This window comes from Hydra vulgaris, chromosome 09 (genome assembly GCF_038396675.1).
Source record: "Hydra vulgaris chromosome 09, alternate assembly HydraT2T_AEP".
Taxonomy (NCBI): domain Eukaryota; kingdom Metazoa; phylum Cnidaria; class Hydrozoa; order Anthoathecata; family Hydridae; genus Hydra; species Hydra vulgaris.
In genome coordinates, this window is record NC_088928.1 from 24,402,420 (window position 1) to 24,421,733 (window position 19,314).

The 19,314-nt window shown below is 27.1% G+C and overlaps 1 protein-coding gene across 3 annotated transcripts in view; it reads left to right on the plus strand.

The window, feature by feature from the left end:
* Positions 1 to 19,314, plus strand: part of LOC100199634 (adenylyltransferase and sulfurtransferase MOCS3) — a 46,967-nt gene that overhangs the window by 18,663 nt on the left and 8,990 nt on the right. Inside the window, exons 3-11 of one of the 3 annotated variants that reach the window (XM_065805103.1) lie at positions 1,047 to 1,167; positions 5,534 to 5,608; positions 5,762 to 5,803; positions 5,897 to 5,972; positions 6,083 to 6,191; positions 12,096 to 12,158; positions 14,062 to 14,225; positions 14,320 to 14,367; positions 16,569 to 16,665. In XM_065805103.1, the coding sequence (XP_065661175.1) occupies positions 1,047 to 1,167; positions 5,534 to 5,608; positions 5,762 to 5,803; positions 5,897 to 5,972; positions 6,083 to 6,191; positions 12,096 to 12,158; positions 14,062 to 14,225; positions 14,320 to 14,367; positions 16,569 to 16,665 (795 nt within the window). The remainder of the gene's footprint in view (positions 1 to 1,046; positions 1,168 to 5,533; positions 5,609 to 5,761; positions 5,804 to 5,896; positions 5,973 to 6,082; positions 6,192 to 12,095; positions 12,159 to 14,061; positions 14,226 to 14,319; positions 14,368 to 16,568; positions 16,666 to 19,314) is intronic. The other 2 variants (XM_065805102.1, XM_065805104.1) reach the window with 2 other exon arrangements.

Below are 19,314 nucleotides of genomic sequence, written 5' to 3' on the forward strand. Positions count from 1 at the left end.
GGCTTGCAGCAATTTCATTGCAGTTGTTGAGGACTTCCTAGGTAATCACAAAGCTGAAAACTATGTGGAGTTGGTGCAGACTCTCATAATGAATTACACCAAAATGGGATGCAGAATGTCTCTGAAAGTCCATATCCTTGATTCGCATTTTGACAAATTCAATAAGAAAATACTTACTCTGAGGAGCAAGAATATTCTTTTTTAATGTATTACTTTTCATTTTATTACCTTTTTAAGAAGTATGTTTACTCAAGGAAAAAGCGTTTAGACAAACTATAAATGGTCAACCAAATGTGAAGAGTTTGGTTGCTAGTGAACAATAACAAGCAAATGGTCACTCAAGCATAAAGCATCTAAATGCTTAGTGACTTTATATAAAAAGTAACAAAAAAACAAAAAAAAGAAGGAAACAAGGGAAAACGGAATACAAGATCAACGAGAATAAACAACAGAAGAGAGTGCAAAAGGGAGCTGAATAAGGAGTTAAAAAAGAACAACAGAAGTAAGAATAAGGGGAGCCTGAAGAATAGTCTCAGTACTCATAAACTAGATATATATATAATGTTATTGTAAAAAGGAATTGTTTTATATAAATATATTCTGTTATAAGTCTGAGTATTAGTTTGGACATAAGTAAGCATTTACTTAGCATGGACAAACAAATGAACCTCAATATTTACATGACCAAACTGTAGTAATATTGCAAACATTGACATTGAGCAGGTATCAGTAACAAATGAAGATAATTGTAAGATAAATAAGACATCACACACATTACATAATAATAAACATGATTATGTAAAAGTAATACATATCAGGGGCTATTCTAGGAAATTAATTTGGATGGCAGTACCCCCGAGTTGGTGCCCACCATAATGAAATTTGCTGTATGTAGACATTTTTTGTTGGGGAAAGGGGGGGGGGATCATTATGTAACAATAATCATTACATTTTTAAAACAGATATCATTACAACCTAATTACTTTTTTCATTTTTATTTTTTTAATTTTTTTTATCAAATAAAAATTAGTGAAAATTTATTTCAGGAACAATAGGTTTAGTTGATTATGATACTGTTGAACTAAGCAATTTACACCGGCAAGTACTTCACCGTGAAACCAATATTGGCATGAGTAAAGTACAGTCTGCTATAAGTGAACTCAAAAGGCAAGTAATAAAATTAGTTATAACTTTTAACTATTTATGAATATAAATAGACATAAAATCAAATTGTTGATTGGGAGGGCTAATTTGTTTTAAACAGCCCCCCCCCCCCCCCCCTTCAAAAAAAAAGTATTGGTTTTTAATTTTAAATATTTCTAACTGATTGAGGAATAAAAAAAAGATCAATCTTTAAAAAATATTTGAGAGTTTTTTTTTTTAAGACTTTAATTTTTCAGACAAAGGTAGAATTTTTTTCTGAGTTTTTATGAATGCCAGGTTAAAACCTTTGTATAAATTTTTGTGCAAGTGTGCGTATGTATTTATATTTACTAATGCTGATTTAGGTCTACTTTTTTTGTAATTTTGTGTTTTTGAGTGCAATGTTAAATTTAAAATTAACTATAAAACAAAGTATGAATGGTTGAGTCCTCATTAGGAAAAATGAGGTTGACAATAATTTGCCAACCTTAATGTTTTAGAGGTCAGCAAAAAAAATTTGATACAAAGGTTTTACCATAAAACATAGAAATGAGGTCTGCAATTTTTTGCCGACCTCAAAGACTTCTAGACCGTAATTGGCAAATGCCAACCCTAATTCCAAGGGCTGATGGTTATTTATCTTTACACAAAATGTCACTGATAACATTATACCAAGACAACCGTGTAAGTGTGCATTAGGGTTATAACTTTTCGGTATACCTGTTAGCCCTAATAAAATTAGATAAAATAAATGAACTATGTATATATATATATATATATATATATATATATATATATATATATATATATATATATCTTATACTGCTGATTTAGGTGAGCAGTGTGATGTCATACTGAAATAGCCTGCTGCCGGGGGCTTCAGTACATACATCAACTGACAAATAGCCTGACTCGCAGCAGAGTGCTGCTACATTGACTGAGGGTTTGGGATGGGGCAGCAATCTTTTCATTCATTATTCTTTGTTTTCTTCTTTTATAAAAAATCGATTTAGATAAACAAAAAAAGTGAGCAAATACTCACATAAATACGCTATAATATATATATATATATATATATATATATATATATATATATATATATATATATATATATATATATATATATATATATATATATATATATATATATAAATTATGATCACGAATATGTTATCGGTAACTGATAAATAACAAAAAAAAACTTTATTGTTTAAAAACATTATTAAAAAGAGTTCACAAATTAAATAAGAAAAAATGTATTAACAGTTAATAAAATAACCAAAAACCAAATATAAAATCATAAGAAAATAAACAAATATTTTACTTTTCATGAAAAAAATATTTTTTTCAAAATAAAATTTAGTTCATATTTGAAAAAAATAATAAAAATGATTTTTTTAATAAGAACTTAGATTTTATTTGTAACTTTTATTATAGTGAGAAAAAAAACAAACTGTTTGTATGATTTTTTAACGCGTTAATAAAATAACTTTAATTACAATGCGGTACTTGAAAAGACGCTAGTGACGCAATATAACTTCTAACGATGTCAAATATATTTGCTGAGTTGAGTTACTTAGAAATGCGTTGCGCGTTTTCGCTATGCAGCGAAATCTTGTAACAAGGCCTGATATATATATATATATATATATATATATATATATATATATATATATATATATATATATATATATATATATAAATGTATTAGTATTCGCCCGAAACCGAAATTTGAGCCGAAACCCAAAGTACCAAAATTTCGGTTCAGTGAAGCCGAAACCGAAATTTCGGCCAAAATTTGAGAAAGAATGTTTAAAATCCCTAAGCCTTTTATGATCACCGAATTAAAGCAAAAAAAACTATTTTACATATATCTAAGCAATCACCATGAAACATAGTTTAATAAAAACTATAATATGTCAAGACATTTCAATAATTAAAGGTAATAATTGAAGTATTTTTTCTGCCGAATACTTTTTTTTCATGTTTTCTTGCAAAAGTCTGTTTCTTTCATATGAAAGAATGTCTTGATTATTGAATATTGCTTGTTCAGTTAGGAGATTGTTTAGAGTAAACAACTTCTTAAATGTGATAAAATGTGATGTGATGAAAGTCCGCTAAGTGATTGAAGTTTTTGATTGTGCGATCCATGAGATATTTTCAAATTGCAGATATTGCAAGTTCCGTATTTGAAATCACTAGCTGTCATGGTAAAATGATTCCATAAACCAATTTTTTATCGATTATTTTCCATTGTAAAATTTAGCACTGAGAAACTTTTAATGAAACTATTGGTTTGGGTTGCTTTACTTGAATGTTAATTCATTTTAAGAATGATTTGAGAATAGTAACTTAAAACTATTATGTAACGTGATTTCAATTAAAATTTCTACAATTGTTATAATTAAAAATTAATTTTCTAATAAACAATTACAATTAGGAAACCGTCATGATCCCACTCTAAATTAAAACTTAAAAAAAATTTTATAAAAGTTTTGGTTCTTTTCAGTTGCGGTTTGAATCGAAATTTCGGTTGGAACAGGAAAAGTAAAAAAATTGTTGAAGCAGAAATTTCGGTTTCGGTTTTGGGCGAAGCCAAAAGTTTCCGTTCACTAATATATATATATATATATATATATATATATATATATATATATATATATATATATATATATATATATATATATATATATATATATATATATATATATATATATATATATATATATATATATGTATATATATATATATATATATATATGTATATATATATATATATATACTTATACATATATATATATATATATATATATATATATATTATATATATATATATATATGTATATATATATATATATATATATACTTATACATATATACATATATATATGTATATATATATATATATATATATATTTATATATATATATATATATATGTATATGTATATATATATATATATATATACTTATACATATATATATATATATATATATATATATATATATATATATATATATATATATATATATGTATATATATACTTATACATATATACATATATATATATGTATATATATATATATATATATATTTATATATATATATATATATATATATATATATATATATATATATATATATATATATATATATATGTATATATATACTTATACATATATACATATATATATATATATATATTTATATATATATATATATATTTATATATATATATATATATATATATATATATATATATATATATATATATATATATATATATATATATATATATATATATATATATATATATATATATATATATATATATATATATATATATATATATATATATATATATATATATATATATATATAGGCCTTGACAGGAAGCGAGAGCTAAAGCACACTCCCCTAAAATGGTTTAGAGAAGCAATTTACAGCTCTTGCAAAAGTTTTTTTTTTCTCACAAAAGTATAATTATCATTGTAACTAAAATGAAAAAACGCAAAGTCAAAAATATTTAATTAGATAATAAACAGGCATGGTTGTTGAAAAAAAAAAATTTTTATGTCTAGATAATTTTTTTTATCGCAGAATAAATGATGCTTGTTATGTGTATATTTTTGTAACATTAGCGTTACTAACATATGCTTGTAACAAGTATAAAACCAAATTTTGTATTTAATAAACAATTTTTATATAAATAAACAGATAGCTTGTGCAAAAAACAAAAGCTCTCTTAAAAAGCAGTTTAGAGGAGCAGCTCGCATGGCATGCCATGTTTATTTTAGGAGAGCTTTCTTCTTCATTTACTCCCGCCAAGGCGTATATATATATATATATATATATATATATATATATATATATATATATATATATATATATATATATATATTTATATTTTTTTTTTTGGTTTTTTTTTGTTTTGTTAATTCTTCTCCCCAAGGCCCAGAAGGCCACTACAGACGAGGAGGCTACTTAATTGTGGTTATAATCCTCTCTCAACTCTATAACTCCGAAACATGAACCTTGACGAACAAGACCGCTGCGCGGAGAAACAATATTAGCACGGTACTACCAGGGACGTGGTGGGGATCGAACTCGGAACCTCTCGCTTATGAAGCGAGCGCTCTACCACTACACCACTACCGCATATATATATATATATATATATATATATATATATATATATATATATATATATATATATATATATATATATATATATATATATATATATATATATATATATATGCAAAATTAAAATTTACTTTAATTTTAAAATTTAAGTTTTACAAATTTAAAGTTAATTATATTTGGATTTATAGTTGTATATAATAATTTATAGATATGTAATTTATGCTTTTATAATATTTATTTTTAGGCTCAACTCAAGCACTTGTTTTAATGAACATATTGTTTCTTTATCTGCAACTAATGCTTTTTCAATTATTGATAAATATCTTTTCAATGTTTAGTTTCTTTTGTTCTGAGTTAAAAGTTCCAGGTCCTGTGTTTATTGATTTATATTTGTGTTAAAGTTACTTAACTATTATCTTACATATGACATCATACTAGATTGTTAAGTGTTTTTACTTAACTATTATCTCACATATGACATCATACTAGATTGTACTGATAATGTTGCAACAAGGTTTTAATTAGTTTTTTACAATACTTTTATTGGTTTGATTTTGTACTATTTTATTTTTTTGTTCTGTTTGAAAATATTTTTTATTTATTTTAGATATCTTTTGAATGACGCTTGTGTATTATATGGTAAACCCTTGATATCAGGAAGTGCATTGAGATTTGAAGGACAAGTAATTTTCTTTCCCATCATCTATTTATTTTGCTTAAAGTTAGTTTGTTTGAATCATAAAGTTAATCTTAAATTAAAGAAAAAAGTTTTTTATAGCAAAATATTTTTTAGCTAACTGTATACAATTTTCAAGGTGGTCCTTGTTACAGATGTTTGTTTCCTGTTCCTCCTCCTGCAGATGCTGTTGCTAATTGTTCAGATAGTGGTGTGTTAGGTGCAGGTATCTACACATTTTGTCTTCTCAAATATTTTAAATAGCATCAAAATTTATTATATTGTTATGTTATAACATAACACCAGTTATGTTGTTTTTGTTTATTGTTGTTGGTCAATATCATGTTGCTTTAGGTTATTGTTGTTGATCAGTGTTATGCTGCTTTTGTTTATTGTTATTGGTCAGTGTTATGTTGTTTTTGTTTATTGTTGTTGGTCAGAGTTATGTTATTTTTACTTATTGTTGTTGGTCAGTGTTATGATGCTTTTGTTATAATTATTTTATAGTAAATATATATTTTGTTATTATGAACAAGATCAATAATGTTTAAGAGCTGTAGCTGATTTACATTTATCTTTAATTTTCATATTAAGAGCTGTGCTGGTTCTTATTCATCAAAAACCTCTGATTTTCATATCAGTTAACATAAAAGAATGCTTTTGATACAACTTCATTTCATTCTACAATTTTTGGGTACAAAGTCATTTCACTCTAAAATCTTGAATTAAAATCAATCTTTAGAGACTTAAGTGTTTTACTTAAATGCGGTAGTGGTATAGTGGTAAAGCGCTCGCTTCATAAGTGAGAGGTTCTGAGTTCGATCCCCACCACGGCCATGGTAGTATCGCGCTCAACTTGTTTCTCTGCGCAGTGGCCTTGATCGTCAAAGGTTCGTGTTTTGGAGTTACAGAGTTGAGAGAGGGTTATAACCACTATTAAGTAGCCTCCTCATCTGTAGTGGCCTTCTCGGCCTTGAGGAAGTGAAAACAAAATAAACAAAAAAAAAAGTGCACTTACCTAAGTGCACTCAAATACAATTTTTGATCTTAATATTGGTCTTGGTGGTAAAGTAATGACTTTATATTGCAAAAAAATTTTAATGTTCAAAACAATAGAACCAATCTATAAAAATAATTGACAACATTAAAAATATTTGACAATAATTGACAACATTAAAAAAAAAGCATTAAAAACGTAGTAAAACTAATTTCAATTTTTACCACACATGTTTTTAAATAAAAAGCTGTTTTGAAACTATTGATGGTTGACTTTTCTATTGCATATAAAAATATGTATTGTTTTTCTTCTTTTTTTTTTCTTTCTAAAAAGACATTACAATTTTTTTAAAATTATGATAGGATTACTTTCAATGGTCTTTCCTCTTTTATCAAATGCAAAAATTAATTATGTTAAATTATTTTATCTTTTTTTTCCTTCTTTTTTTTAAGAAATTATAGTTCAAAAGGTTTTTAATTATGTATATAAAAAAATTAAAACACTCTTTGTTTGAGTTTTTAAAACCACTGCAGCTTAATTAAATAATTTTTGAACTGACTGGATTTTTTTTACCAGTTCTAAAAGAAGTCATCGAATGAGGTTTTAAAGTTATGTTTGTACAAGTTTATGATAGCAACTTGATTTTTTTAATTTGTTTGTTACTAGTAAGCAGCAAACAAAGAAAAGTTCAAGTGAAACTTCAGATGTTGAAAGATTTCAGGGTTAAAAGAGATTTCTATCAGCTTGTTTCTCCTTACAGCATCATTGCTTATCAAAGTTCATGTTTTGGAGTTTGAGAGAGGGTTGTAGCCATAATATAGCTTCCTCCACTGTAGTAACTTTAATGAGGTAAATTAAAAAAAACAGTAATAATTAAAACAAACAAAAAATGCAGCATATACTTATATTTAAAAATAAGTGCTTTTGACTGTATAATGGCATTTTCAGCCTTGGGAATGAGAATATATATATATATATATATATATATATATATATATATATATATATATATATATATATATATATACATATATATATATATATACATATATATATACATATATATATATATATATATCGATAAATATATACATATAGATATATATATATATATATATATATATATATATACATATATATATATATATATATATATATATATATATATATATATATATATATATATATAAATATATATATATATATATAAAATATATATATATATATATATATATATATATATATATATTTATATATATATATATATATATATTCATCTATTAGGCTGGCGCAGATGTATTTTTAATACATTGTTTCCAGTTTAGGATGTTGAATGCTAGATCTTCTTGACTCAATGCGTGGGTTTTGCTTGTGTCTCTGTTTTTATGACTAGGCAACTCATTCTATTATCTCCTAATGAGGGTACAGCTCTAAAACTCAGTTTTATGGTTCTGAGGCCAGCTGGTAGTCAGGTTTCCCGAACTCTGTGGTAGCTCTCAGAGAGGCTGATTCCATCAACAGCTGAAAAATATCAAAGTATTAACAGTGCCATGTTGCGCATGGATGGTGTCCCTGTTTGTACTTTTGGTGTGCATTGCGGATGCCACATTTGGAGCTCTTTGTTACAGCTTAGGGTTTATTAGTAGTAATGAGGCAATTGCTTGGGCTATTAAACAGTGTTCTGAGTACTATCTATGCTTTGAGTCAAGTTTTTCTATCTAATTTTAAAATGAATAAAGTACCAAAAACTATAAAACACAAAAAACCATCATCATCACCAAGTTCTCTAAACCTATCATTCACTAATATTCATGGTCTTCGAAGTAACTTTTCTTCTGTTGAGTCTTATCTCTTGAAACGTTCACCAGACCTACTTGCTCTTTGTGAGACTAATTTGAGTTCAGCTATCTCATCTTATGATCTTAGAGTTGATGGTTATCTTCCTTTAATTCGTAAAGACTCCAATAATCACATGCTTGGCCTGGGCATTTACATTCGTAAGAATTCACCCATTTGTCGTGAAACTAGGTTTGAATCCACAAACTATTCTTTTACGCGCTTTCATTTAGCACCACTTCACTCTATTGCCTTTCACTTTGTTCTATATTGCTCTCCTTCATCTCAAGACTGCACTCTTTTTGACATTATTTCTGATCATATTGTCCAAGCCCTCTTTCTTTATCCATCAGCTAATATAGTTGTTGTCGGTGACTTTAATGCTCACCACTCTGAATGGCTTGGCTCTAGTGTCAGTGACTCTGCAGGCATTTTCTTCGTGATGGCCCTTGGGTAGAAATCTTTCGTCTTCCTGTCGACAAATGTGCTTCTTACATAACTTCGTGGATTCAGGCTGGCATGGAATCTTTTATTCCCTCTCGACGATTCCAGGTCAAGCCTCACTCTCCTCCATGGTTTTCCTCACACTGTGCTGCTGCGATTGCCAATCAAAACCGTTACTTCCATATCTATCAGCAAAACAATTCTCCAGAAAACAGACGTTTGTTTATTACTACTAGAAACCATTGTAAAAAGGTTTTGTCTAATGCTAAATCGCCAGCTATTCTCAGGTCATGAAATCTTGTATCTCATCTCAAAAATTAGGCTCTCGTGACTTCTGGAGAATCTTTAATATTATTAATAGTAATGGAAAATCTTTAATTCCACCTCTCTTGTATGGTTTAGACTTTGTCACCTCACCCCTCACCTAAAGACAAAAGTGAATTGTTTGCTAAAATATTTTCATCGATATCATCTCTTGATTCCACTAGTTGCGTTCTACCTGATATTGCTAACAAACAGGTTGATCCATTGCTTGACATTCATATCACTCCAGCATCTGTATCTAAGGTGATTTCCTGCCTAGACTCTTCTACAGCTTGTGGCCTGGACAACATACCTTTTATTGTCTTGCAGAAATGCTCTCCGGAGCTGTCGTTTATACTCTCAAAACTATTCAACAAATGCTTATCAGAGTCTTGTTTTCCAGCCTGCTGGAAAGCGGCATCTGTTATTCCTATCTTCAAAAATTCTGCAGAGCAATCTGATTCGTCTAACTACCGTCCCATTAGTCTCCTTCCTATCATTAGCAAGGTTTTTGAATCTTTAATTAACAAACACTTAATTTCTCATCTTGAATCTAATAACTTACTTTCTGACCATCAATATGGATTTCGATCTTCTCGTTCTACAGCTGATTTGCTAACAGTAATAACTGACAGGTTTTATCGTGCATTAGATAAAGGTGGAGAGGTTAAGGCCATTGCTCCTGACATTTCAAAAGCTTTTGATCAAGTTTGGCATGCTGGTCTTCTCCATAAGCTTTCTTCTTATGGTGTATCTGGCAACATCTTTAAAATCATTGAATCCTTCCTTTCCAATTGCAGCATAAAAGTTGTCCTCGATGGACAACACTCTTCTTCCTATTCTGTAACTTCAGGGGTTCCTCAAGGTTCTATCCTTGGCCTTATACTCTTTTTAATTTACATTAACAATCTTCCAGATATTCTCACATCTAAGGTGGCATTGTTTGCAGATGATACTACCATTTATTCTTGTCGTGATAAGAAACCAACACCCTCTGATTGCTTGGAGGGGGTATTTGAGGTTGAAATGGATCTCACTTCTGCTACAGCATGGGGCTCACAGTGGCTGGTGAACTTTAATTCAGATAAAACTCAGTTTTTTTCAGCCAATCGTTATTGCAATAATTTAGATCTTCCTATATTTATGAACGGTGATATACTCGATGAGTCACCTACTCTTCATCTTCTAGGATTAACTCTTACTTCCAATCTTTCTTGGAAACCATATATCAAATCAGTTGCAAAATTAGCATCTTCTAATCTTACTTCGGATTCTATTCTCTATCTCTATAAATCTCATTTCCGGCCTTGTATGGAATACTGTTCCCATATCTGGGGTTGATCTTCTAATGATGCCCTTTCTCTTTTAGACAAGGTGAAAAAACGCATTGTAAACATAGTTGGACCTGCTCTTGCAGCCAACCTCCAACCATTATCACATCGTCGTAATGTTACTTCTCTTTCTCTTTTCTACAAATACTATAACGGGCACTGCTCTAAAGAGCTAGCGTCTCTTGTGCCATCTACTAAAATTCATTCTTGTGTTACTCGTCATTGAATTAAGTCTCATCCTTTTTCGGTGACTGTTCCTAAGTGCTTTAAAAACGCTTATTCGTCTAGTTTTTTTCCTCGAACATCAGCTCTTTGGAATTCGCTTCCTTCATCTTGCTTTCCTGATTCATATAATTTGCAATCCTTTAAGTTGTCCATCAATCGTTATCTTGCTCTACAATCTTCATCTTTTCTCTCTGAGTAACTTCCAACTTTAATTAGTGACTGCTTGCAGCCTTGTTGGAAGCGAAGATGTTTAAAAAAAAAAAATTTCTATGTATATATATATATATATATATATATACATATATATATATATATATATATATATGTATATATATATATATATATATGGTTTAATATTGTATTAGAAGACCAAATTCTTGATTGTAGAAAAGTGCGTAATTATTTAGAAACTTAAATTAAATTCTATAAAATAGTTATATAATGTAGTAATGTACATGTAAAAAAGATTAAGAAAGCAAAAAAATTATATAAACAAAACAAAATATAAATAAGAATATGGAATACACTTAAAATAGTCAAACCTCGAAAAAAAGTTTTTAGTTCATCACTTCATTATGTTTTTTATGATTTTGTACTTGATTTTCTTAGTTTTCACAGAGCTTTTATATGTAAAGAAGAGACTATTGTATGATACTATAACTATATAGTCTTAATCTTATAATTATATAACTGAATAGAATTAAAGTGAATTAAAGAAATATTTATTTGTTTTGCAATCAAACAAAAATCTATTTGCAAATGCTTTTCACATGCTTATACATGTTTGCATAAAGAAACATCAAGACCAATAATTATGTTTAAAATTGCAACAAAAAAAAAAATTTAATTTGTATGAGAAATAATTTCTGTTAACATAATTAACATTTTTATTATAATTGATTGAAAATTATATTACTTCAATATATTATTGTAGTTTTTTAAAATTTTTTAAATGGTTATTATAAATTTTAAAGACAAAAAGTTGTTTTTTTAGTTACTGGTGTTATAGGTTCTTTGCAAGCATTAGAAGCTGTAAAACTTATTTGTTGTCAATCAAGTATGTCTCTTATTTTCAATTTGATTATATTCGTGTGTATGCATGAGTGTGTGTGTGTGTGTGTGTGTGCATATATATATATATATACATATATATATATATATATATATATATATATATATATATATATATATATATATATATATATATATATATATACACACACAAACATATTATATATATATAATATATATATATATATATATATATATATATATATATATATATATATATATATACATATATATATATATATATATATAATATATATATATAATATATATATATAATATATATATATATATATATATATATATATATATGTATATATATATATATATATATGTATATATATATATATATATATATATATATATATATATATATATATATATATATATATATATATATATATGTATATATATATATATTAATTAGGGTGGTTCAAAAAACAACTTTTTTTTTAAATAATCTGCTGCACTTAACTAAATGTGTTCTATATAATTAGTGTTCTAAAAATAATAATCGATTTAAATAAAAATATTTTTTTCAGTTTTAATCTCCTAAAAACTATTGGTTTCAAGATGAAAATAAAAAAAGTCAATATTTTTAAGTTTTTAGAAACTATTTTTATGTAAATTGATTATAATTTTTGAAGTTTTTATATAATTTCGCTTCTTTTGAGTACCAGGTTGACATACTATAGAAAAACTTTTTTTTTTCAAAATATTAGTGACCTGCCAAATTTTTAAGGGTCTTGAGGCACCGCTAAAAATATTTTTTATTCAAAAAAATTTTAAACCTAGTGTTTTTGTATTATATAGAACACATTTAGTTAAGTGCAGCAGACTGTTTTAAAAAAAGTTGTTTTTTGATAAAAAAATTTCAAATCATTCTGTGCTGTTAAAATATATTTGAGATCTAAAAGAATTTCAAAAATGTCTGCTATGATATAATTTCTAAGGAAAGTATGCTATATTTTGTAAGAAAAGTTTGAAATGATTATCCATTTAGATTAAGAAAGTTTATTTTAAAAAGTAGTATTTAAAGGAAGAAACAAAAGTAAGATTTAAAAAATAAAAAAACTTTAAAGATAAACAATAAAATCGAATTGCTCAAATATTAACAAAATTAACAAATTCATTTTGCAGTTAATTTCTATAAATTACTGAAACTTACTATACTTCTAGTTTACAAGGTAAATACTGAAATTAAAATAAGTTACAATAATTTCTAACTTCTTGTGAGGTATCTTTTTTTTATAATTTGAATTTTCGAAATTTAGATGTAATCTTCCTAAAGAGTATTGAAAAGATAAAATTAAAAGTTGAAAAAAAAATTCAATATGAATATATTATATAATATATTTGTATTTAATTTTTAATTATAATATAATAGTATAGTATAAATTATTAGTTTATTTCTTCAGTACAATTTATGTATTGCAATCTCCAAATGTATATTTCAGTATGTTATTATTATTGGTTTTCATGCAAGGCTTTATACACGATGATGTTTTTGATTAGTGTCATACAAGGCTATATACAAAATCATGTGTAGCCTAATAAATATAAAACATTAAGGTTGGTTAATAAAAACATCAAAGTTGGTTAGCCAGTTTGACCAGCTGACCTTAAAACTAATTAATCAATATATTTATTATTTAAATAATATATTTATTAAGGTTTTGTACTAATGTATATAATATGTAAATATAGTATATAAATATATATTAACATATTTATTAGGCATTAAGGTTGGTAAATAAAAACATAATCGAAGTTGGTCAGTCAGTTTGACCAGCTGACCTTAAAACTAATTAGTCAATATATTTATTAGTTGACTGCTTGTTATTTTCTGTTGACTGCTTATTATTTACTGTGTGATTACTTTTTTGTTGTAGCATCTTATAATGGTAGTATGCTTTTATTTGATGGCTTTCGTGGCGTCTTCCGAAATATCAAGTTACGAGGAAAAAAGGATATATGTAGCGTATGCGGAAAAAATCCAACTATTACACACCTTGTGGATCAAGAGCGTTTCTGTGGTTCAGCTCATACCGATAAGGTTAATATACTTCAAATGTTTTATGAATTTTGGTTTCTAATTCTTCATGAATTCTTGTCTTATTTAATTAACTTTATAAAAGAAACTTTAATAGGCAATATCTCTATCCATCTTACCTGATGCAAAAAGAATTACTGTTGAGGTTAGTTTGAGGTTTAAATGATTAATTTTAATTGAGGTTTGTTAATCATTTGATTATAAAAGATTTGATTATATGCCAAAAATGTTATTCATTTGTTTAAATTTTTTAATTAAAACTATAATTTGTTTTTAAAAAATAGTTTGAGATAATTTTGTGAAAAATTATGAAATAAAAATTAAATAATGAAAAAAATAAAAAACAACGAAATTACAATCAACCAAAACCTTTAATTAAATAAATAAACTACTATCATTATATTAGTACGTAGTTAAATCAGAGAATAACACCTACTTCATTTTGTAAAGATATAAATTACAACTATCAATTAGGAGATCATAGTTTAACCTGGTCTACAAACCCAAAAGATCTTGGTGTGACCATGGTCACACAAAGTTTTTTACTTACACCATGTTCTTACTTAAATTACAATAATCATATTTCAAATATCGTTCGCGCATCAAACATTCAAGGATATCTAAGACTACTACACTACCTATATATGACCGATCTTAGAATATTGCTCTCCGGTTTGGTTGCAAAACCACACTGAAATGAATAAAACAGTAGAAAGAGTACAAAGACGTTTTACCAAGAGAATTGCTAACCTAAATAACTTTTCATGTTTAAATAGACTTAGAACTCTTGGTTTGGAACTACTAGAAATTCGTCGCCTTAGGCAAGACATGATTACATGTTACAAAATTCTGAACAATTTAATTTGTCTAAATAAATCAAGTTTCTATTTAATTAACAACTATTTTTACACTTGAGGACATAGTTTAAAATTACGCAAACTAAAATTACGTAAACTCGATATCCGTAAATATTCTTTCTCACTCAGGGCTGTTAATATTTGGAATAACATGTTAATAACATGGCATCTGATGTCGTGAATGCCAAAAATATCAAGAGCTTCAAAATTAAATTTAACTTTATTGACTTTGAAAAATACTGTTCTGGCTGACTAGTTTTGTTTTATAATTGTGGCCTTATATATAATTGTAATATATATATATATTTTGTAAATTATCTCGCATATCTATTATGTGATTGTAGGGCACGTTGTCAGAGTCCTTCATATTTTATGGACATGCGTGTTCTATAGAACATGTATCACTGTTCTAATAGATTTTAATCTAATCTAATCTATAAAAAAACAATTGTTTTTGAAGGCATAAAATAAATTTTATACTTTCCTGTTGCATATTATAACTATTTTTGCAATATTGAAAAATAGTTTTTTTAAACCAAATATTTACCAAGAATATAATTTTTAATGAAAATTTAAATGCAGACAAGCGATACTTTGCAGTTAAATGAGAATGCTCAATGGAGATATTTAAAAATAATGAAGATACTTAAAACAATGAAGGTGTTTAAAAAATGAACTTTCGAATTAATTTCTATCCATTCTTTATATATTCATAAAAATTTAAAACTTATCATTAGAACTTTTAAATAAAAGTTGAATGACAAATTTTATTGTTCAATAAAATTTAACAAGTAATTCTAAATAAAATTAATTTTAATTTAAAATTAAATTCTAAAAATATTAAATATTTCCTTTGATGGTTTGAACAGTTTAATGATGTACATATAAAGAAAATTGTGAGTTTTGTTAGATAAAATGTACAAATAGAAAAAACTGTGTGATTTGTTACATAAAATGAACAAATAGAGAAAACTGCGTGATTTGTTAAATGAAACGTACAAATAGAGAAAACTGTGAGTTTTGTTAAATGAAGCGTACAAATAGAGAAAACTGTGAGTTTTGATAAGTAAAACAAACAAATAGAGAAAATTTGTGTTTTTGTAAGATGAAATGCACATTTTTTAATATTGACTCAATGTTTTATCATACCTTAAAGTAATATTTTTTTAAAGAAATTTTTCTATCGCCAAAAATGAGGGTATTGTTTATTTTATATAGTTATCACTGCGGCTTAACGCAGAATACTGTATGATACACTATCACATGCTGTGTACATTAATATTATGAAGATGTACAGTATTTTGTTGTTATTTATAAAAGATGTATAATGAAATATTAAATTTTTATACATAAAATTTTTCTCATAATTTTAAAAAATTAATTATTATATTTTAAAATAAATTAAAACAAATTTGCTATTTTAATCAGGAAAGTGTGTTAGATTTGCTTAAAGTAAATAAAAATCAATATATAAAATCACATTTTTTAGGAATACGCCAACTTGCGTTTATTGAATAAACCACACTTGTTGATTGACGTTAGGCCTAAAGTGGAGTTTGATATATGTTCACTTCCAGACTCAATCAATATCTTTTCTTTTATTTTTATTTTAAAACTAAACGTTCTGTTTTTTATATATATTAATTTATGTATTAAAGTGTATGTATTGTATATGTTTTGTGTGTGTGTGTATATCACAAGTTAGAAATTGACCTTTTAGGTTTGATTTTGAAACACCTCAAATATTTTTATAGATTCTATTTAAGAAACCTTTAGGTTACACAAAGCTGTAAAAATTAAATCCTGCAGGTGACACATTTTTAGAAAAGGTATTTAAAGGGGGAGGACCTATGAAATTATCATGATCAATTGAAGAAACTTCCAGAAACACTGCAAGCCTTAAATTTTTACACACTAATACTAATATCAAATAATGTTCTGCCAAAAAAAAAAAAATTATTATGGGAACATAGAAAATACAACGAATTGGGGGCACCCACCCCAAATGGGGCAAATAAAAAAATATTTTTGTAAAATCTTATAGTAAATGAAATTTTATTCATAGAATTCAAATTTTAAAGAAATTTATTACAGTTCAAAAGTTATGACCAAAAATCGTTTTATTCCCCCTCCCCCTTCCAACAAAAGAGGTTTTAAATTTTACGTGATCATAACTTCTAAAGTACATAAGATTTTTTTATGAAACTTGAAATTTTATAATGAATTTCAATTTGGTTTAAGAAATTGCAAAAACGTTTTTTAAATGCACATATCCCCCTCTCAATCAGAGCAGGTGGCCTCAAATTTTGGGGTTTTCTTGTTCTCAGACTTTAATCAAAGTTATTTTTTGGACACATCTGTCTTTTCATAACCATATGATACCATGTGATTATATGACTTTATATACAAAAGATTTTAGCCTTCAGAATGCCTGAATATCATAAGCCCCTTTATTGTTAATAAATATTTTTTGCTTAGCTTCACTTTTTAAACACATTTGTCTTTTTGACACTAGTATTTTTATACAAAAGAATATAGTTTATGGTATAAAATTAGCTTAACTTCAATAATTGCCATTTATTAGTTGTTTATAGTTGTTTAAAGGTAATGATGATTAATTAGTATTAAACAAAGTTTGCAATTGGTATTTAAATTTGTTTAATTTAAGTTTATTTGTTTTATTTAAGTTTAGCTCAATAACTACATGTTCATGCTGGAAAAAGTTTCAGCAGTTCATTTATTTCTTTCACTGTTCTGCGAGTTAAGGACAGATACATTAAATCTCTTTATAACAGCCTTCATTTTTTGGTGTGAGGCTTCTGTTGATTATTCATTATAACCTGACAGAGGTCAGCTGTGCATACCTATAAAGGCTCCTAGATGAGAACTTATTGCATGTACTTTCCATGTCACAGTGAGGCTTTTATTCAAGAACTAAAATATATAAGTGTATATAAAGTAAAATTTCAAGTAAAAGAAGTTATTAAACATTATAAGTTTATATCATACTTACTTCTGAACAGTATGTTTGAGAATATGTTAGGTCAGATTATCCTGCTAGTGGTAACATGTAACCCAGTACAATCTGCTTCATGTCCTGCTGCCTTGTAGGATACGCCTTTTTAGTCAAAGGCTAGGAGATGTCAACTCCGACTTATAACACCCCCTGCCTTGGGGCTCTTGGTTGAGTAAAGGCTAGAGATGGTGTCTCGATAAAAATACTCAGCTTGGGCAGATGTTAAATGTATTCGGCTACTGTCTTGTAGAAGGCCTCCTAGGCAAAGACTTTAGGGGTAAACAGATTCTATCTGTTGACCAGCCTCGCACCGCTTCTTCAACTATTAGGCTGATGCAGATGTATTTTTAATATATTGTTTTCAGTCTAGGATATTGAATTTTGGATCTTCTTGACTCAATGCATGGGTTTTGTTTGTGTCTCTGTTTTTATGATTAGGCAACTCATTCTAAAACATCTCCTAAAACTGAGTTTTCGAGCTGTACCCTCAGTACAGTTCTAAAACTCAGTTTTATGGTTCTGAGGCTGGCTGGATTCCTGAACTCTGGTCAGGTTTCCTGAACTCTGTGGTAGCTCTCAGAGAGGCTGATTCCATCAACAGCTGAAAAATATCAAAGTATTAACAGTGCCATGTTGCCGATGGATGGTGTTCCTGTTTGTACTTTTGGTGTGCATTGCGGAGGCCACATTTGGAGCCCTTTGTCACGGCTTAGGGTTTATTAGTAGTAATGAGGAATTTGCTTGGGCTATTAAACAGTGTTCTGAGTACTATCTATGCTTTGAGTCAAGTTTTTCTATCTAATTTTAAAATGAATAAAGTACCAAAAACTATAAAACACAAAAAACCCTCATCATCACCAAGTTCTCTAAACCTATCATTTACTAATATTCATATTTATAATGTTCACTTAGCCACAGTGGCTGGTGAACTTCAATACAGATAAAACTTAATTTTTTTCGGCTAATCGTTATCGCAATAAGTTAGATCTTCCTATATTTATGAACGGTAATGTACTCGATGAGTCACCTACTCTTCATCTTCTAGGATTAACTCTTACTTCGGATCTTTCTTGGAAACCATATATCAAATATGTTGCAAAATTAGCATCTGCTAAGGTTGCATCTCTTTATCGAGCTCGAGACTTTCTTACTTCTATCTCTATAAATCTCAAATCCAGCCTTGTATGGAATACTGTTGCCATATCTGGGGTGGATCTTC